General features: G+C 42.2%; 1 protein-coding gene and 1 long non-coding RNA gene across 2 annotated transcripts in view; one reads left to right on the top strand and one right to left on the bottom strand.

Moving 5' to 3' along the window:
• Nucleotides 1-2,829: 2,829 nt before the first annotated feature.
• On the bottom strand, nucleotides 2,830-4,091 carry LOC137848380 (uncharacterized). The gene is made up of 2 exons (XR_011091322.1): nucleotides 3,971-4,091; nucleotides 2,830-3,818 (listed from the first exon to the last, which is right to left on the bottom strand). It is a non-coding gene; the product is annotated as an uncharacterized lncRNA (long non-coding RNA).
• A 13,511-nt stretch (nucleotides 4,092-17,602) lies between these two features.
• ANKRD55 (ankyrin repeat domain 55) overlaps nucleotides 17,603-21,776 on the top strand; it is a 50,654-nt gene continuing 46,480 nt past the window's right edge. Inside the window, exon 1 of the mRNA XM_068667300.1 lies at nucleotides 17,603-19,472. Within this exon, the coding sequence (XP_068523401.1) occupies nucleotides 19,433-19,472 (40 nt within the window). The 5' untranslated portion in view covers nucleotides 17,603-19,432. The remainder of the gene's footprint in view (nucleotides 19,473-21,776) is intronic.

The following is a 21,776-nucleotide window of genomic DNA, read 5'->3' as shown; positions in this document are numbered from 1 at the left end:
TTGAACTTTATCTACTCAGTTATTTCATTGTCCTTTCAGGACCTTCAGTCTATTCATTAAAAGCAGATATGGTATCTTTCAGCACCAGAGTATTTTAGAACACACACTGGAGTGTGCATACCACCAGTCTGTATTTATGAATGAAAACATGCAAGCTGTTAGTGCCTGGACAAATCCAGAAGTTACTGTGATTGAGGAGAATATCTTGAGGCAAAGATTTAAAATTGTTTGTTTATAGACTTGGTAGGCATTTCAGGATTTGCCCAACCATTATTAAGTAGATTCCAATAAAAATGATTTATAGGTCAAGTAAATATCCTCCTTCATTATGACTTTCGTGGAATTATTTCAAGACAAATTAAATCGTTTTCAGGCCTAGGGTATCTAGTGAACAAAAAGTGCTTTCAAATCAGGCTTGTTGGCCTTCAGAGGTGACTTCAGCTTCATCCTAGTAAGTATCTGTGTCTTCATGTTCTCAAAAGCCAAATAACAGATGAAATTGTTTTAGATATAGCTGACATGTTTGTTTTGTAAGTGCTGCAAGCCTATTGAAAGCTAACTAACTTAGCACACCAGGGAGCACGGAAGTAAACTTACAAATATGGCAAGTTTCATCACCCACAAAGTCAAGGCAGAAAGAGCAAATCAAGATGTACAGAACGTGGATGGAAAACAGGAATAAAAACACTTTACATGGACTCACTCTGGTTCTCAGGTGAATCTAGCAAATTCCAGTATAATAAATGTTTGGATAAAGTAAATTGTTAACGTAACGCACAGAAGAATTAAGAAATAATTCTACATGCTAATGAATGTATGGTCAATCACAATGAACTTGCTAAGAGACCTACCAGTAGTTCAGAAATAAATTAACTGGATGTGGCATGCCCTCATCTGGTAGCAAACACATTGGGAAATCAGAAACCAGTGCCAGAAGAAATAAATAATAATACACTTATAAACACCTTAATTATTATAAATACTAAAAATATATGTTAAAGATATGTTTAAAAAAAAATCATGCAATTGAACAAGCATAAAGAAGAAGCTCACGGATATCTACTGGCATTAGTTAAAGTGACCCTTGAGAAGGTGAGGTTCACAAGACAACAGATACCCTATTGACACTGGAATTTGTCTTTAGATATTGAGATCCTCAAGCTTAGTGAATTCATGACAAAGGGAAAAGGTGAAGTTGGAAGGGTGAAAGACATACCTCCAGAGAGATAAGGTTATCTTGGCTTGGACTGTAAACCAAAGGCAAAGTAATTTTTAATCAACCTATTCTGGAAATTCACAAGGACTTTTCAGGATCTGCCTGTATTTCACACGTGACTCCAGTGATAACAGATAACATGCCTTCAAGTGTATTGGTCTTTCCAGTAATCTTAACCTTGCTCAGCTGACTTAACCTGATTGAAAGACAAACCTGCACAACCCATCATCATGTATTTTTTTGTCACTGAACCTGAAGAAAGAGCACATTTGAAATATGTTTAGTCAAAAGCCTGCATAAATTGCAGTAGGTCACCCAAAAAGAAAACTACATGAGAAAATGCAGGAAAAAAATAATGCTTGCTAATGGGTGCTAGAGCTCACCCTTTTGATATTTCAGATTTGATCTCCCACAATGCTTTGAAATAAATGGCATGTCTTTTCTGATTTCAGGAGACCTGGATAATGTCATTATAATTTGACAGCATCTTTGAAAAAATAATATTAAAATAAATAAATGATGATACCACACTGATGTCAGTTCTTAACAATGGAAATTCCCATAGATGTTCATAGAATCTATGTCTTAGTGCAAGAGTGTGTGGAGACTTTAAAACTGGGACTGGAGCCCAGGGACGCAGTAGAATCACAAATGCTTTAGTGTTGACAGTTCATAAGGACCTGATTTCATTTTACTTTGAAGTCATGCAAAAGGAGCACATGTATTCTTTCCTGTTTCTCCAACTCTAACTATTGTATTTCTTACACAACCTAAACGTTAAGAGAGCCATTCATCTGATATGCTTTTGACATTTGCTCAAGGATGAAATGAGTTGTGAGCTAATAGCGTCTATTTCTCTCTTGGCTTTATAGACAATAGCTCAGAAATTGGTAACTACAGTACAAATAAATATTTACTGCATAGTTTTGTTAGATAGATCCCATCTACAGAGTTCTAAGTACAACTTGCTTTATTTGCAAGCACATACTTACCCTGAAATAAAAAGGATTACAAGCCTTGCAAAGCTTTCTTCCAGGATCTCAGCCCAACACCAATGTCTTGTTCCAGGATAGAAACCCTACCTCAGGAATTTCCCCTGGTCAGGAAAGATAATATAAAAGTAGCTTGTCCAGCTACCAAACATTTCCTTTTACAGGAAAGTAAAATGTCTTCTATTGAAGCAGTTGCTGGATGCTATCTTGAACCATAACTAGTCACAGGAGTCACTAATTCACCAACATAATCTAAGAGAGAGAGTAAACTAGCTGAGCTCTCATTTTTATGTCTGCACAGTGGCACACAGCACCAGTACTCACCAACAAGTTACTTCTGATGTGGCTGGCATTCTATGGTAATTTCTGAAGTAAATAAAACAGAATTTCTAGAAGAAAACCACCTGACAATCCTTTCATAACTCTACTATGTTATGTATATGTACACTGGATACTACTTGATAGGTTAGTCTGTGCAGAATATTTTGTTTGGAGCTGTAATGTATGGAAGGAAACTATTTTTTTCTGATAAAGGATTTATAAAAAGATCAAAAATAACAAACCTCATGGTCCAAAGAGGCATACCCTGAGCAGATCCTGAAACTTGTTGTTTTAAAGTATTTTGATATTAAAGTATCAACCTGGCTATGTCAGATATTCTGTCATTTCACACTCCCTGTCATGTCCTGGGAACCCTAAAACCAGGCTATGACTGCTTTCTAACAGAACTATGGTTCTTATGCCAAATTTCTTCTGAACACATTTCTTATCAATTAAAATTTGTTTGAGCTGTCTTCATTAACAAAACACTTTGATCAGCTTGCAAGAGACTGGACAACATGTACTGAAAGTTTAGCAGATGCCCAGCTAGCATTTCGCACTCTCCCAGCCTTCTGGACCTTTTCCTTTTTATCCTCTTTGCTGGTAAGTAATGGGGATTTGTTTCACAGGATTGCTGCCCTTTTGCTGATGTGCACAAGACACAGTCAAAACTGACTGCTGTGAGGTCCAGAGGTGAAGGGTACATTTCATCCACAATCTGATGTGTGTCAAATCTGGGATGTTTAGGGTTACCCCAGGTGTTGATTTGGGATAAAATAGCTTCAGTGATGGTAGGCTGGTTTGCAGCAGCTGAGGATGTACCCCACTCTGGAGAAGCTGTTTGATCAGGGGGAACAATGAATCCATATCCTGTTGAAATAAAATCAATCTAGTAATATTCACAAGTCAATAAACAAAGTCTATCAGGAGGACCAGACCAACATCTTCTCAGTTCCAACCACGAATATATATTTGCCCATCTGGAACTAGCAGTGTGAGATCCTGATTTAATAGAAATTTTCAATTACAACACAAGACCACTACACTAATTTGATCATTTTTTTTCAGTGACTACCTCAGAAAGCAGCTGGGCTTTTATTCCTGTGAGCTGTAGAACCGTCAGTCATGTCCTCAGCAGTAGTTTAAAAGACGCAGCTGGACCAAGAAGAGCCCCAAGGTAGATATTGAAAGCTGCACAGATGAGGTCTTTTCACTAAAATTAATGTAAGCATGGCATTGTTTCATTTTGGCAGTCCTTCAGGAGCAGTGGTCCACAATGTCTTTGATAGCTGCAGTAATGGAGAGAGGAAGGGAGAATAACTCCATGAAATTTTTTTTCATTTTGAACAAGCTAAATAATGTATTTTTCCAGAGTTGTGAGTGTTCAGTGTCTCTTAAATCAGCATACAGAAAAAAATAACTCAATGGAGTCAGTGCTGACCCAGGGTGCTGTCAGTTCCTGTGCTGCTGCTCGTGTGTGGGTGAAGCACAGCACAAACACCACAGCCCTGCATCTGCTTTGAGCCGGACAGTGAGCATTCCTTCCTCTCCCTCCTCCACCCAACTATCTGATAAAAGGCATGTATAAAAGCTGTGGCAGAGATAACAAGTACTGAGGGAGTTGTAGCAGGTGTTGAGCATTAAAGTACCATCTGGGGATGTCTAATTCCAGCCAAAACAGTCTCCTCCGCAACTGCTCAGAAGGGTGGGATGGGAGTTACTCAAAGCAGGCAGGCAGAAAGGAAAGCAGAAGCTCTGGCTCAAGCCTGGAGATTGTTATAGAAGCCAGAGAGGTTGTAGCAATGCTTTTAATTACTTGGAAGCATTAACACAGGTGCCAGCTCACATTCTTCCTCTAATAACTTTTGCTGATGTATCATGACATCTTGAAATCGCCCTTCACACTGAAGGTGTTAGCCAGATTCCAGAAACATGGTGCAAACCACACTAGCAGGGCAGGAAAAGTCCTGCCCCTCCCTATTTGAGGTTAAATTAAGCTAGCTGATTCCTCACCTTCCTCAGACAAAAGCTGTGAGTAACCGAGGCCACCACCATGTGTTGAAACTCCAGCTTCTCTCAAAGACTACAGCACGGGGCTCATTAGGTTATAATCAACCTTCTGAAAGGCTTCCAAGAAACACATGGAAGTCAGGCCAGGCTTCCCATCTGCAATTTTGTTTGTCAAGTGTTCCCCGAGCATGGCATTATTAACTTATCTGTTCTCTGTATCAACTGCAACTTTGAAGGGAATGTAGAGATTCTCCGTTGTAAAATACAGTGACTGCTAAATGTGTTTCAAGCAATGATTAACTGAAACACATTTTATGGCTGGTTATGCTGTGATAGCTTGGCTAGAGAAAACACCTGAGAACCCCAGTAATATATGAAAGCACTTGACCTTGGAACTACTCCTTTGCTGGAAAAATAAGGGGAAATCAGCCATACATTTTAAGGTATCTCACATGTTTAAACTGAAACATATTGAAGATGTAAAATCAGTCTTTAAATAGCTTTGAGGTGATGAGGCTCACTCTTTTCCAAGTTATTTTTAGCAATGTTATGTAGTTTTTAGTAGGCAAATAGATGTGTGCAGACAGTGAAACAGTAAGCAACCACTTAACACTTGTAGCTCACAAAGTTGATAATAAGTATTATGACCACAAATGAAACACACAGATAGAGATAAGAATGGTTAGCCTGTTTCAGAGGGTAGCTTGTGACTCATGCCACTGAGTCATATGGCAGAGGATTTAGCCAGCACAGAAGACGGGTGCCATGACCCCGCTGAATGCCATGCCTGCTGGCATAGCTGGTCATTCATCTTGTCTCCTGCAGGCACCCAGAGCTGAGATGTCAGAAATAAAATAAAATACCCATTACATGTGTACCAGGAGTGAGATTAAAACATATATTGTATTCTTGCCTCAAATAAACACACAACTCATGCTGATCTCAGAAGGAGAAGAGAGAGCTCCAAGTTCAAATGATGAAAATTGCATCTTTCATGTTGGCTAGACATGTCTGAAGAGCTGAGGCAAGTAAACAGAAAGCAGTAGGCGATGACTTTGGGCTTATCCATCTGGTTGAATCTGGGATAAATGCTTTGGGAGCTTCCACACTGACAGGAGATATCATCTCCTTCCCTGTAAAGACATGGCTTGCAAATATTCATTTCTTAAACTGGCTGAGGTTATGTTTAATCGTCAATTCATCTTTGTTCTCTTATGGATTTTACAGAATCTGTAAGTTTATGTAAGACAAATAAAAGTTTTTTTAATTATGTTCTCCTCATACACACTAGGTTTTATTTAAGAAAAGAAAAAAAAAATCAATGCAAAGAGTATAAGGAAATTTTGTCTATAATTTCCTGCAACACACATTACTTTCGTTATTTGTAATTGCCATGTCTATAAAGCTGAGGGGGAAATAGTGCTATGGTATTATGAGCACAAAAACTTCGAGGCTATTACATATTCTCATTCTCATGTGGGTTGTGTACTCAGGCCAGCAGCTAACAATATGATTACACTGGTCATGTGGCAGCCAGAGGCCATATTTTTTCTTGGCAGCTTTTGTTATTAATTCTTATGATACTGGAAAAAGGTGGCTATGCTTTCTTGTAACTATGCAAGGATAAAACTCCAGTGCTAAAAAATCTTTGTCTTCATATATTCTGAAACCATCACATGCTTTGCAAGATCCACATGCAGGCTGGAGTTAGAGGCTTTGGATACAACTATCAGTATTACAAAAAAAAAAAAAATACCCTGCTATCTCTAATTATGATGTGGGGGTTTTTTTTGTTTTTTTTTTTATTGTGGGTTTTTGTTACAGGAGCCAACTGCAAATGGAGTACTGTAAGGATAACTTCCATGCAGACATGGGCTGTTGGGCAGCTCCTGCTTTTTTAAGCATGGTCTGTCTATTTAACACAATAACCCCTCTGCTCCTTTTGCATCGTATCTTAGAGTTTTGGAAACATTCCCTGTTACTGATAAATACTTCTTTAAACTAGATCCAAATACCTAGGCTTCAAAATATTGGCCCCTCTCCATAGAAGTATGTTTTATCACAGATTATAGATGTTAGAAAATAAATGATGAAGATGTATGATATCATCTTGTCTCTCCCTATGAATGCAGGTTGGTTCTCTACAATATATGTCAGGCAGCTTTGTTCTTTCTAGTTCAAATAACTCTCAGGCTTTCATCAGACTCTTTTACAGCTTAATTTTTCTTATTACTGTGACATCTATCCAGATATCCAGCCTACATTTTACTTCACACGATTTCATCCCAATATTTTGAGTTGTCCTTCTTCCTAAGCAAGTAATCAGGTAAGCAAAGAATCAGATGTTCTGTCTTCTTGGGAAATACAAAAAGGCTTGACTTCATGTGATGAAAAACTCTAAGTAGATAGAAAATGTATGTGGGTCTCAAGTGCACCAAATTTAATCTTTCTCAGCTATGGTGCCCAGCAAAACGCAAATACCTCTAACTCAGAACTATTCAGAGCAAGAAATTACTTAGCTATTTTCTAGTAGTTTCTTTAAAATGAGCTTTCTCCTCTTTTTTTTTTTTTTTTTTTTTTTGGCTTCACTCTCTGTTCACTTCGTTTCTTCAGATTTAATTGGTACAATTGGTCTTCATTGAAATTGGTGACCTTAGAGGTCTTTTCCAACCTAAATAATCCTGACTGGTTATCATTTCAGCATCAATTGAATAGATACAGCTACTCCTATAAAAGTATGTATGTTGTCTGTCTTTCTTTCTTTTTCTCTTTCTTTCTTTCTGTGCCTTTTTAAATGATTGGTTTAAAAAGCACTTCCAAGTAACAATCGTGTTTGCCCTCTCATATACCCTGCAGCATACTGCTTCTGACCTTAGTCTCACACAGTGCCTTGTCCTCCAAAGCATCCTGCTTCATGCACCAACATACCCTTCAGAAAAACTCTAGTGGGCAGGCCACCCTAATTAACAAAACGTGTTATCTAACTAATCTCATTAGACACCATAATCCAGATTAAATTTTCCAGGCGACCAACATTTAATGGGATGAATAAAAACACGGATCCAAAGAAAATCTGGATTTTAAATTGTTCTCAAATATTAAATCCAGCTTTTTACATTGAAGGATCTTCACAAATAACATTACATGAAAAGAAATAGGAGACTTCACAACAGACTCATAGGGAAGCACAGCATCCTATATGCCCTCAGTAGCATCTCAAATAAGTTTATTATATATTAGACATATCTCATTTATATGTATTATATATTAGACATATAGATTAGGTTAGCCACTATATACGAGTGTAAATGTTTATGGCAATGTGGGTATATACATACGTACACACAGATATGTATATATAAAACATATATGTTGCGTTATGTTTATGAGATGCTTAGCACCCAGGAGACAAAAATACTGACTATAACATCACATTAGCTGCAACACTATCAGCTTTTGTGCAAGCAGAATTAAGGCCTGATGAGTGCCATATCCCATAAAACAACTGGTATGTCATATCCCTTCATCTCTTGCAGCTTTGGCTTTACTTGTTTTGACATTGAGAACATACAGTTTCTACCACATGGTGGGTGGCCCAGTGACACCTGGGGGCGTATTTGTTCCACCTTCAATAACAGCACTGTGAAACCCTGTCTTCCTTGCCCAAAGCAAAATGTGGCAGCAGATTGCACAAGAAAGGGCCTTACCATAAACTAGAGTTTGCTGGTGTTTGCTAAGCAATTTTAAGTATGCTAAGCTTTCTAGCCTCTTTACAGTCTAAGAAAGAAGTTTATCTCCTCTCCTCTCTTGAGTACCTTCATACTAGAGGAAAGCAAACCTGCTCCAAGGCACTTGAGAAGCCTTTCTGGAATAATGACAGATACTAATGGCAGGTGTTTTATACCATAACCTATGGCTGCTGTTTTTCATTCGCTTTACTAATTACTGGCCTAAATTCATCACTGTCAAAACCTGATTGATTCATTAGCAAACCTGCCTAGATAAATCCATACCCATGTTTAAGCAGCTGCTGAACCTGCTCTGCCTCAGCTCTGCATTGACCCTGTGGCCACCTGAGAAAATGCTCATAGAAATATCTATAACCCTTTTCCTCTTTTGCAGTATTTATTTCAGGAAGATCTTCTCACAACTTCCCTCAATTTATCCTATTTCATGGTTCTCAAATGTGAAAGGCAGAGAAAAATTGCTTGTTTCTACTGAAAAAAAATAATAGTAATAATTGCCATCTTGCTGTTCTTCACTATTGCAGACTTCCACCAAACTCAAAGCATCTGCACCAGCTGCTGGATTAAGGAACATTTATGCAGAAGGAGCATCACCACTGAGGAATAATGTAGAGAATAGCAATTACTGTTTCTGAAAATACAAGATTACTAGGAGAAAAATATTTAAACATGTACTTTAGGATGACATAGAATCCAAAAGCTTTTGCAAGTCCAATAACCCTACAACCCTAGAGATGACAGCCTACTGGTCTCACAGATACCATAGCTCCTGCAGTCTCAGTATCTTTGAAGATAGCCATCATGCAATGTGGATGGGCTCTCCTGAAGCCCTTGCTCAGATAAGCCATCTTTCCAGATACACACACAGACTTTCAGTAGCTTCAGCAATTGGGCTGTGTGTCTGTGTTCACTATCTTCATTTTAGACAACAGTTCCTGGCTGGATGAAGCTGTGATGGAGAAGAGATTTCACAAGCCCCACCTGGGCTGAGTTACAAATCTGCCGTGGATTATACAGAGCTCACTGAAACCACATCATGGCTTGGAGAGACTGCACAGCTGCTCCCTGTGTATGTGACATGAAGCATGTGCCACATCTAAGGGGAAGGTCAGCCTCCTGTCCTCTCCCCACCATCCGCCAGTAAATCTCTCCCTGGATTAAGCAAGTTCAGTATAAGGTTGTCTGTTATCTGGCTTTATTTCATACAGATCTCCTTTGATTCTGTGTCTGACCCCACTGCAATATTATTTTTGGTGAACTATAATCCGCTCCAGCTCCCAATTAAAGGTTGGTAAGGATCCTACTGTATGTTTGTATAGATTTGTGTTGTGTGCACGTGTGTGTGATTTTCCAAAGGTAATTAGGCAAATGACTGTTAACTACTTGTTGTTCACCTTGTTTGAGTGGTCATCTACGGGCCTGGTGTACAACCTGCTAAAATGCTTCATTGATGTGTAAAGATACAGCCTTGCCTGCATAAACTTCTGCAAGGTCAGAGTTATCATAGAAGATTTGTGTGTACTTTTCACTTTTGGAAAAATAAAAAAAAAATAAAAAAAAAAATAAAAAAAGTAGATGACAGATGATATTTTAGAATGGCAGAACAATAAAGCCCATCTGAAATTTCTCATTCATCCATATTGAGACATGACATTTTCATGACTTGCAGATGTGACAATTTCATATTCACATACTGTCAAACCAGTTGTGGGTTGTAAACAGCCTCACAAGTCTCAGTCAACTCTGAAACAGAAACAAAATTTACAAAGGTCTTTCTTTACTATTCAGCCAACTTGAATGATAACAGATACAAACTAAGCACGTCATTTTCTCTGTTTAAAAATTATCTGTGCCTATTCCATAAGACTCTCTATTTCTAATAGTGGAGGTGCTTGCTATGTTTACAACCATACAGCCCTAACCATTCCTGATAATGTTATAATTCATAGCTTGAGACTTACAGACTGATAAAGTGACTCCAGTTAGGAAAGGCTGCTGCCCATGACCACCTCCCTTTAGCCATTGCCCTTCTGCTGTTGGGTGCCACAGTACTGCCACAAAAATTGACTGTGTGAGAGGATTGCAAGTGTTTGGCACATCCCAGGGGCTGCAGAATGCACCCAAGAGGTGTTTGGGGGAGTCAAGGGCTCACTTTCCTCTTAATAATTCCTTCCTGCCTTGAATGCATCTTGACTAGGAAAAGTGAAAAATAAATAAAATAAAATCACATACACACACGCATACAATTCGTTAGCTCCCAGGCAGACACCCAGGACGAGGAGGATCCCGGAGGCATGTGAACCTTCCCAGGAGTTTGAGGGGTGCCTGCAGAGAGCCTCGCCAGCTGCAGGACCACACCACTGCCCACCAGCATGGACCGTCCCTGACCCCAGCTGGCGGCCCATGCGCCTGCAGCTGCAGCTCGGCCGGGCCAGGCTGGGCCAGCATCATCGTCGCTGGCATTTTCTGCCTTGAAAGCTGTCTTCTCAGACAGACACCTGCAGCAAAGACATTTCCCTACCAGCCACATCTCCAAAGAATCTGTGATGCCTGCTTGTGTGTCTGGTGGGTGGCCATTTTCAAAGGTACCACACTTCCATCCTTTGCCTTAACTTCACTCTTTTCTAAGATTTTTTTAAATTGAAGCCTGCCAAATCAGGCTGAAAATAAATAAATAAATAAATAACATTAAAAAAAAAAATGCTTTCCCCTTGCTGGAAAAAAAAAAAAAAAAAAAAAATCAGAAGAGCAGCAGTTGTGCCAGGAAGGTCTGCACGGGTTTAATCTCTGGCAAGGCAACCTGGTGCAGCTCAGCAGGGTGGGGAGGAAGCTGTGTGGTTTTGCTTGTCACCTATGGTGCCATGGCAAAACAAGCACAACGCCCAGCTGTGCTCCTCTGCATGGCTGCTGCCTCTCCCCAGCACCCAGCTCTGCCCTGAGTGGGGCCGTGCTGTGCCACTGCAAGGCCTCATTTCGTGCCATGGTTATGCCACCCTGCTGGCACCCTCCAATGTTTGGAGCAGTGCAAAACTGTTCTGGTTACGCAGTGGTAGCTTTTCAGTGGATTATTTTGTTGTCACTCCCTGGGATAAAGTGGGAAAGCCACAGCTCTGCATCTGGATTTGCACTGGTGGTGCCATGTATCCTTGAGCAAGCCATAAAGGAGCAGCCCTGGCCCCTTTCTGAACAGCAATTCTTCAAGTTTTAGCTGAGCTGCACTTGCTGGAGCTACCTTTGGCACTTCATCTCTTCTGCTCTCCTGTTTCCATTCCTCCCACACCCATGTGGAGTCAAGAAGAAACTTACCTTTTCCAGGAGAAATGGCCTAAAATTTCAGTGCTGTGCACTGAGATCACACAGCACCTCCTCAGTTCATATCTTGCTGCACTTTGCCCAGAGCATGGGACTATTTAGGAAAAAACATTTACCATGCTTAATCTGTGAATTGCCAACGTATCTGGAGGTTTCTACTATACTCACAGAGGAAATGTTGCAGTTGGTGCTTATTGTCTCCATGTGCATGTGTGGATATAGTGGACAGACATCCGAGCTGAAAAACGTGTGAGTGCACTAGAGTGAAGCTGAGCCTGAGCTGACAAACCAGGCCTGACTTTCTGTCAGAGCACAAATCGAGCAAGTTCATGCCTGCCCATAGTAAGCAGAACAAATGTGCACAAGTTTTCAAATAATCCCGATGAGCTTGCAGTTTCTCTTGGCAGTTGAAGTACCCCCACAGCTTAAGGCCACACTTTGGCCTACTTGGAATGGTTTTGTAATCTCAGGAAAGGTCCTCTGAGACTCAAAAATTACATAAAAGCCACTTCTCAGTAGCAAAAAACGATTCCTACGTTTCTGTTGCACAGCAACAGCAGAGATCACGCTAAGAAATGAGCAAATTTTACAACAGCCGTACTGCAAACATCCTTTCAAACATTTAAAATCAGTGAAGTTATATGTGCAGATCTTTTCCTTTCTATGGATTTTATTACCATTATTTGTTCCACTTCCATGCTGCCATTAATTTAGTAGAGGAGCAGAGTCTCTGAGCCTGAAAAGTCTGGGGTCTCAAACAGGGTTTCAGGATGGGTTTCAGCCCTGCCTGACACAACAAGGACCCTGTTCTTGCTGAGTACCACCATCATTTCACAATAAATACAGCATCTACTGTACAGGTGGAGAGGGGTCCATGAAGAGTCTTATAAGTCTGGGAACTGTCCTGGCTGCATCAAGGCACTAGTAAGTACTACTGCAAACTGGAGTCCGGCTGGGTTGCTGATATGATGTTCTTCCAATACCTCTAATAGTGTAAGTCTTCAAAATGATATTGTTGTTTTGCAAATGAGCTTGGTTTGCTTCTGAATTTACTTCTGGTGCTGTGGCATGAACTGCTTACCTTCACATTCTGACAGTGAGTAAATCAAGATACCAGCTGTTTGCATTTCTGTTTGAGTTTCATTGGCACATGGTTAAATTGCCTCTTCTGTTTAAGAGTAATAATACCAAACTTCAGACCTGTGTGCTTCATTGCTACTAATGCACTTATCAACTTTCAAGCTTAAATAAGGCCCACAATCTGGGATGAGATAACAACAGGAGTCTCAGGTATGTAAAGAATTCAAGATTAAGTCCTTTACACCACACTTTGCAGTTTGTATGTCACAAATACTTCTTTCCCTTCCCTTCCCTTCCCTTCCCTTCCCTTCCCTTCCCTTCCCTTCCCTTCCCTTCCCTTCCCTTCCCTTCCCTTCCCTTCCCTTCCCTTCCCTTCCCTTCCCTTCCCTTCCCTTCCCTTCCCTTCCCTTCCCTTCCCTTCCCTTCCCTTCCCTTCCCTTCCCTTCCCTTCCCTTCCCTTCCCTTCCCTTCCCTTCCCTTCCCTTCCCTTCCCTTCCCTTCCCATATCTAGTGCTTTAACATACCCTGGCAATGAAATGTAAAATATTGCTAAAAGAAGACTTCAATAGGCACATATCTTTTATTACCCCAGAAACAAACAGACATGGGTCAGCATCCCATTCACTCTGTGTCACAGAATTCACTGTAATCACACTGAAGAGAGTCACAGAAGCAGTTTTTGATGTAACGTTATACAGATGTGTTGTGTTATTTACCTGTTATTTACTCTTTTAGAACTGGACAACTCTGGTCATTGCTAAAGCTGAACAAGAAATGATCTGACATCTGCCTTTGCATCACACTTACCAATAGTAGCTTAGGCAGGAGTAGAAAAACAGTTTGCACAGAAAACTTACACACAGCAGAAAAATTATCAGCAACTTAAAAGATGAACTGGTTCCAGATTGTAATCATAAATAGAAAAAATGCAGAGGACAATAACAGGACATAAATGGAGGAGGGAAACATTTAATCCTGCCACTTTGTAAAATCTGTTGCTCAACTCTTTAGTGACACCATCATTGTAATGTGGCCCAGTCAAAAGGCAGATCATGTTGATTACATTACTCTTTCTTTCCAGCAACCTCTTTACTTTTCCCATTTATAAATGTGAATTATTTGCCACTGATTGTAGTTATGGCTTCACAACTCCCCCACTATTACACTGTGCCCCTTGATAACTTTCCTGAAGCATGATACATCAGCAGTGAGGTGCTGAGATGTCTGCGGAAGAGCTGGAAGCAATTTCTGGGTTCTCACTGGAGGACCCAGCATCCCAAAAACATGTAATTACTCTGGCAGAGAAACACCCACCAATATATAACTGGAATTGTTAGAAAGAACACTATGTAAAGTTATCGTTTTGGTATATGATCTTGTTATTGTCCTTTGATTTCTGCATTAAGAGGCCGAGAAAGGGATTAAAAGAAACAAGGCTAAATAAGACAGTGTGGGCTTCCGTGGCTTGCTACAGAGAGAAGAGGAGGCATGGGTGGCTGGTATCTGTATGTTGTAAAGAGAAATGAGGAACAGAGGGGATTCATGTGAAGCAATAGCACTGTGAGAGGAAAAAAAAAAATGTATTCCTACTGTTTCTACAAGAAAAGTTAATTGGCCTGGGTGTTTTATATTTGCCTTTCACATAATATTAAAGTGCCCAGAAACAGGTAATGACCTGGCTCCTCTCCGAACTGAATTCTGACTGGGAGTTCCTGTTTTCTGTGCAGTTTCACCTGCCTGCATTTGTTTCACTGCCACGTAGTGTCCCCCTGCACAGTGCAGACACAACCACTGCTGCAGCAGGCAGTTCTCCCAAAGCAGTGGATGCTCTCCTTGCCAGCCCAGCTCTCCTGTCTTACAGCAAAACTACCACAGAAAGAACACAGAAGCAGAAAGGTGTGAATACCCTCATAGCAAGGATCAAGAATCAATCCATTGGGTATTATTGCTCCAAATACAGTAAGGAAGATGAGTTGACTTGTCTGTCCCAGCAAGCCTGTGGCCTTGGACAGCAATTCCCAATGTGTACATCCACACCTGCTGGGATGGAGGCAGCCCCACCAACTTCTCGTGGGCAATGCTGGAGTTTGCCTTCTAACCATACAGACATAGATACACCTGCCAGAGTGACTTGTCCTTTTGATGCACGCTTCCCAATGCTGCTTTCAGCCCTCTTGTATTAAATTTACCTATAAATGTCAATTTTCCTGCTTTAAAATAGAGTTTTGGAGTTGTATATGTTAAAAAAATGTTAAGCTTTTCATGTGTGTTAGCAATGAAACCTTACTATCACGAGGGTTTATAGAGAGGCTCTCAAAGCTTTCCATTCGTAGATGATTAGTCATGCTCTGTACTGCTGTTTGATATCTGGAATGGAATTTCGTTAATTTGCAGGCATTCTTAATGCACAGCATAATGTCAGAGATTACTGCTTTCCCACAAATGAATTTTTCTTCTTCTGATTAAAAGAATGTAATAGAAAAACAATGCAAGCATCTCGATTGAGAGCTGTTTCTGCTGGTTCAAAGAGCCAAGTGTTAATCAGACCCCACCATCTACTGGAGCTCTGCAGAATTACAGGGCTGCTTTGGAGACTGCATTCAGCAGGGCCCTGGGCTGACCAGAACAGGGCTCAGAGGAATCACTACACACTTGTCTTGCAGTTCACCAGAAAGCTGTTGGCAAGCACCAGTTTAGACACTGTAGTGACTGAGGTAAATAATGTACGATCTGATCTGGAGCAGACACCTTCCTTTTTCCTTATGTTATCTTGTAGAGCAAGCAAGAATGGAATACATCATCATTCAAAGGCTTGAACATAAATTTCCCTTTACCTGTGCAATCCATGGCACTCCCCAGCTCCAGCTCCCTGGTGCCACAAACACAGATGTGCTCCCAGGGCAGACACTTCGTACTTTGACTCTCCTGCCTTGACAGGTGTCCACACCCACCCCTTCTGCTGCTCCACATGCACATCTGGCTGGCCTATTCCTTGTCTCTTAAAACTGACCTTACACCACACCAGAGGCATTGAATGCAGTTTCAGACCTGGAAATTCCACAAAGAAGTCTTTGGAAGGTAAAGAGAGGGATCCTGTACTTTTTGTTCACAGTTCCTCAGCTGCTTCCAACACTGGAAAAAAGTCTTCAGAAGACATCTCTGTCAGCTGATAAAATTTTGTCAGTACGATGGGTAATTTTACTGAAAAAAAAAATTTGGAATGTTCCACTGTACCTGAATTGAATGTTCAGAATTGGAGCTTTTATAAATTCTGACACATTCAGTGGTCACAACCTGTTTAACCTGTCTCCATCCACTTTGGTGTCAACAGGCTTTATCTGAAGATTCAGGCTTGGCTGATGGCCATCTGAGCAGAGCACTGTTGGAGTAATGTTCAAGGCCTGTGTTGATGTCTTATTACCACGGAATATGAACTTAGGTCCCAGGTTCTGTCAAAATTCAGATTTCAATTCAATCTGATTTTCAAATAAGACTCTCTGGGGTTGTTCAGCCTGGAGAAGAGAAGGCTCTAGGGAGACCGTACAGTGGCCTTCCAGTGCCTAAAGGGGCCTACAGGAAAGCTGAGGAGGGACTCTTTGTTAGGGGGTGGCGTGATAGGATGAGGGGGAATGCCTTTAAACTAAAAGAGGGTAGATTTAGATTAGATATAAGGAAGAAATTTTTACGTGAGGGTGGTTAGGCACTGACACAAGTTGCCCAGAGAAGCTGTGGATGCCCCATCCCTGGAGGTGCTCAAGTCCAGGCTGGATGGGGCTTTGGGGAACTTGGGCTGGTGGGAGATGTCCCTGCCCATGGCAGGGAGTTGGAGCTGGGTGATCTTTAAGGTCCCTTCCAACCCAAACTATTCTATAAGACAGACAGATGCTAAATGGTAAGGGTGACAAACTCACTGGGAGACTTTCCATACCCGACTCCTTCCCATACCCAACACTTTGAACAAAAACAAAAATTTGCTTTAATTCATTGCACATAGATTATAATTTGGAAAAACAATACCCACAGAAGCAGTTACTGCTTGACAGTCTACTATAATTGCAGAACAGTCTCTCAGGTGTGATTTGTTTTTTGCTAAATTTGCTTTAGAGGATGCTAGTGATACATAAAAAAAATTGCACCTTCGAAGACGTCCTCATTCTATTGATGTCCAGGGCAAAAATTCGTACTGACTTAGCAGGGGATGTATTTAGCCTTATAAAGCAGGGAAGCAAGTACAGGAAATACTCTGTCTTACAGCAGGGGAACACTTCACCCCTGGTGCTGCTGGTTCCTGGGAGTGCTCCAACAGGAGCATACACGGCTGCTCTGAGTGCCCTGCGAAGGCAGAACAAGGGGACTGGCAGTGTTGGGGTGAGAAATGGATGCAGAGATGTAACTGAGCAGAAACACTGCACACAAAGGACAGAGAGCTTCTTGCCACACGCAGGAAGCAGGAGCCACTTGTGGGGCCTTCTGAAGATCAGAGGGTGTGATAACCTGCAGTCCAAACCACAGGCTGCCCAAGAGACCTGCCTCCAGCTCCTGCCTTTCCTCCTCGGAGGCCACAGAGGCCACAGCCCTTTGAGCAGTACCGAGGTGTTGGACCTGCGGGCTGTCTGAGAGCCAGGTGAGAGCCAGGGCTACCAGCCGAGCCACCCTCCTGGTGGAGGTGACAGATGCTGACCATCTGTGTTAAACCTGTGGTGGTTTCACCCAGCTGGGCAGCTGAAATCCGCCACACCGCTCCCTCACTCCCCTCCTCAAAGGGAAAGGGGAGAAAATATGATGCAAAGGGCTCAAGGGTTGAGATAAGGGCAGGGAGATCGCTCAACAATTATCATGACAGGCAAAACAGGCTCAGCATAGGGAGATTAATGTCATATATTAAGCAACACCAGCGGACTGGAACAGTAAGAACTAAAAGCAAACTTAAAACACCTTCTGCTAGGACATGGGGCTGCTGCTGGGCTCTGCTCACAAACGCCACCCCTGCAGCCCCCTGCTACCAACAAAACCTTGCCACGTAACCCCAGACATGCCCTGTTCACATCTGTGCACAACCAGCAGCTGCCACATGGTGGATCCCTCCTCACTGTAACAAAGCCACAGATGATCCAAGCGTGAACAAGTCAGCAGAAGAGAAAAATGGAGCCAGCTTCTTGCCCCACAGTCCCACCACACAGCTCTCCATGGTCAGGACCCTTGAGCAGATCACACTGTCACATTTTGGGGAATTTCAGCAGTTTCAAGCCGTCAAGGCTGTACTGCTTCCTGGACCATACAATCTTTTCCAAACAAATAGTTTGGTTTTAGGTTCAGACACAGATGTCCGGGATGTGAATCAGCTGCGGATACAACTCCTACTGTGCCTACATGTAAGTTATGTCTCTAGGATCTGTTGTAGCCACAGGAGTCAGTCAATGCAGCAGAATATAGTCACTAGGGTGAACAATGTCTAGGGCTGACCAAATGTGGACAGTTTTAGTGTAGACCCTCTGTGAACTCTTGGACCAAACATGCCTTGCCTTCCATCGTTTTTGTATGTTAGCTCGCCTTCCTCAGCAGTAGTGGCAACTCTTTTCCAATGCAGCAGTGTTAGGAAAGCTTGCCTTTATCCCTCCAAACCAGCAGCCCACTGGCAGCATTTCAGGAAAAGACCTGGTGATCCCCTGCTCTAAGTATGTACCAAATCAGCCTGTTTATTGTTACTTATTGTTATTTCTGCCATGCACACAACCTTAACCTGGCCAGATAAAACTGTGACTAGAGAAGGGAGGACACGTCACAGCTACAACTTAGAGTTTCCCATGTGAAATGTAAGACAAATTGAATATTTGTTATACTCACCTCCCTGCTTTATAAGGCTAAATACATCCTCTGCTCAAAGTAGCAAAGCTCATCAGGATCACCTCCTCTTTACACTACACAGGCTGAGTTCCCAACTTAGGGAAGCACAGGCCCAACCAAAATAATAGCTTGAAGACACAAATCTGCTGTTGGTTTTGTAGACACGGAGGGTTTGGAGCATCCTTTGAACTCCTATATTTGTTGTACTGCACTGTTGAAGTATCACTACCTACTTCAGCAACAATGATGTGCTCCTCAGTTACTTACTCGGTCCTTTCATTGCATCTTGTCCATTAATTAGGCATTAAAACACTAAGATGACAATGGCTTGATTTTTTAAGTTCTGCATAGAGTGGTTAAATCAAGAAATAGGTAACCTCTGAAAACATGATGTGAATAGCCACCCTCAGACACAGTGGCCCAGGCAGTGGCCCTATCAGGGCAGTCGGTGAGCGCAGCACATGCCGCTGGACCAGCACAGCGAGGCCAGCAGCACCCAGGCTGCACCGCAGCTCTGCACATGCTCCGTGTGCCAGCACAGTCCCATTCACCCTCTGAAGGCTTGTTTACGGGCAGCACTCTGCTGCTGAGGCTGGGAGAGCTGCAGCATCTCTCAGAGATGCTCACAGGCAGCTTTGCTCACTGAAGACGTTTTTCAGAAGCTCGGCTGAGCTTCTAGGGATGTCATTTTAAGAGCATCCATAGCAAACAGAATATTCCGCTCCCATCAGGCTAATGATCATGTCCTTGCTTTGACAACAACATGCAAACATAAAGCAAGTTTAATTCTCTGACAAGAAGATGGGTGACAGCTACCACTGAATTGTTTGCTCTAATATGTGGAATTCCTCCCTGGAAACCCCAGAGATGCTTTTTGCCTGGTCTGGTTGTAAATGATGAGATAGATCACAATGGATTTCAGTTCCTCATCCGTGTTTGATCAGCACAAAGGTAAGTCACTGCTCCTAATTTCAAAAATCTGTAGTCCTCCCAGGCAGATGTACTAATGTTACTTGGCAGAATGAATGGCGAGAATTTTGGGGAAAGATCAGGTCTCATGGAGATCTATTTTTGTTACACAGGAGGGAATCCCTTCCATCAGTTTCAGGCATGGATATTTCAGCCTAAAGCTAAAGTTATTTTTAAAGATAAATATTTCAGCAGGAAAGCTACAGCATTTGATTGCTCATATGCCTAACACTGAGAGACGAGTGCATGTATTTACTGCTTATATTGTATATTGGTGCTTTTATGGATATATATATTTATAAAACAATTGCCACATTAGCAATCAAAGCAATTTAAAATGGAGTAAAAAATAAAGAAAAGCTGGTTTTCTTAATCTACTTATTTGTATACACTGAGAGGACTAGGTGGTGATAAGTGATTGACTTTGCTTCAGTAAATGTTAGCTGTATCAGTAAGTATTGCCATAACTATGAATTTAAGATATAGTTTAAAGAACCAAAGTGAAGATTTTCTACATAGTAAGGTTGCTATGGAAATACTAATGTCACTTTATCATCTGTTTTAAAGTTAAATGGTTGAATTTCATGTATTTGTTTGCCTGTACAGGCTTTTCTCTCTTGTAGCTGGTATTTCCCTCTGTAGAGTGGTATTCCTTTCACATTCTCAGAGCAGGAAGCAGTCACTGTTTGATTATCTCTGTTGCAACAAATTTCTCACTAAGTCAGCTTGCAAAATCATTTGTATGCAGTGGCTCCAGTTTCCAGTGCATGCCTGGAAAGAGTCAAAGCTGATGTAGCCATGCTGGCCCCACACCAAACAGGCCAAGGCACGTATGCATGCCACGGAAACACAGACAGGTTCTCACGGAACATGTGGAAGTCGTGTTTGGGACATTTTCCTTGAAAGGACAGAGGTGCGGGGCTGACTGAGATTTGGCAGCACCCAGCAGCCCTTGAGCTCTCTTTCTGCAGGCACTTTGTGCTGCACCCCAACACGGCTGTGCTTGGAGCTTGGGGAGGGTGAGGGGACACCTTGCTCTGTGCTGTGGGGTGGCTGATGGGCACAGAGCTGATGGAAGTGGTGCGGGCTGTGAGGCTGGAGCAAAACCAGGGCTGGGGAAGGAGCAGTGAGGTCTCCGGATGGATAAGGGAGCAGAGAACAGTGCAGGAGACCACTGATCCAAAACACTTATCCGGATAGAAAAGAGAGAGCTGTGAGGTAACATCTGTCAGTACCTCCCAGGACTTCTACTCTGCTCCCCTCCTCCTGCCAGGACTCTGTGCACACCGACCCCATCCCTGTGTCCACCCAGCTCCGTCCTCCATCCCCAGGGCCACACTCTGCTCACAGCACCTCCCCAGCAATACCCCCCTCCAGGTACACCCACTGTCCCCTCTCCACCACCGCTGCAGGAGCTGCTGGCTCATCAGAGGCTCAGACTTCAGTGCCTGTACTCCCCACTCACTGCGTGGGAGGAGGACAGGGAGCGCCTGCAGGAGCAGGCAGCGCACAGCAAGGGAACACTGAAACCACTAGTTATCGCACAAAGAGAGCTCTATTCGAGATGTGGAGTGCACGGTGAATTTTAGCTAAATAGCATGTTAGTCCTTGACATATGACACATTACCAATTTAAGCAGGAAGAGTATTTTTTAAGGAGAAGGAGCACGCTGCTCATTGGAGCAATTTATAAAAAGGTATAATTCTGACTAGCTATCAAGCACACCAAATCAGTATCTGTCAGCCCAATAAATCCTCCCCTAAAATCCCATTCTCCAACCCACCCACCAGAAAACTCCTCTCAGCTACAGGTCAAAAAAACAAGGTTCCAGGCTTGAAAATCACACTGCCTCTTTGCAACACTTCCTGTGGCATCACTCATTAATAGCTTATGTTACTATGAATAGTGACAGCAGTAGCAACGTGGGGCTTCAGAAAGACATTATCAGACCCTGCTCCCCTCTCAGTACTTGTTAGGTGCCATTCAAATGTGTGCTGTGCTGTACTTGGCTTCTGATGTTTGCCGTGTAAACAGAGGAGCCAGACAAATACTTGGACTGCTACACTCATAGGCAGGCACACACACAGGTTATTATTTTGTTAAGCAACCAGGAAATCTGTAATATTAGAGAAAGAGTTACAATTTCCAAGATTTGCACTCATCCGCTATCATGCTAAGACCAGGAGATGCCTGTCACTGCTGACATAGGTTATCCCCGTATATCCAGAGAGGCACATCCCATTACCTGAGACATCAGGGAGCTGGGAGAAGGGGATGCTAACTGCA

Source organism: Anas acuta, chromosome Z (genome assembly GCF_963932015.1).
Source record: "Anas acuta chromosome Z, bAnaAcu1.1, whole genome shotgun sequence".
Taxonomy (NCBI): domain Eukaryota; kingdom Metazoa; phylum Chordata; class Aves; order Anseriformes; family Anatidae; genus Anas; species Anas acuta.
Note: the sequence above shows the minus strand (reverse complement) of the source record. Positions and strands in the feature narration are given on the sequence as shown.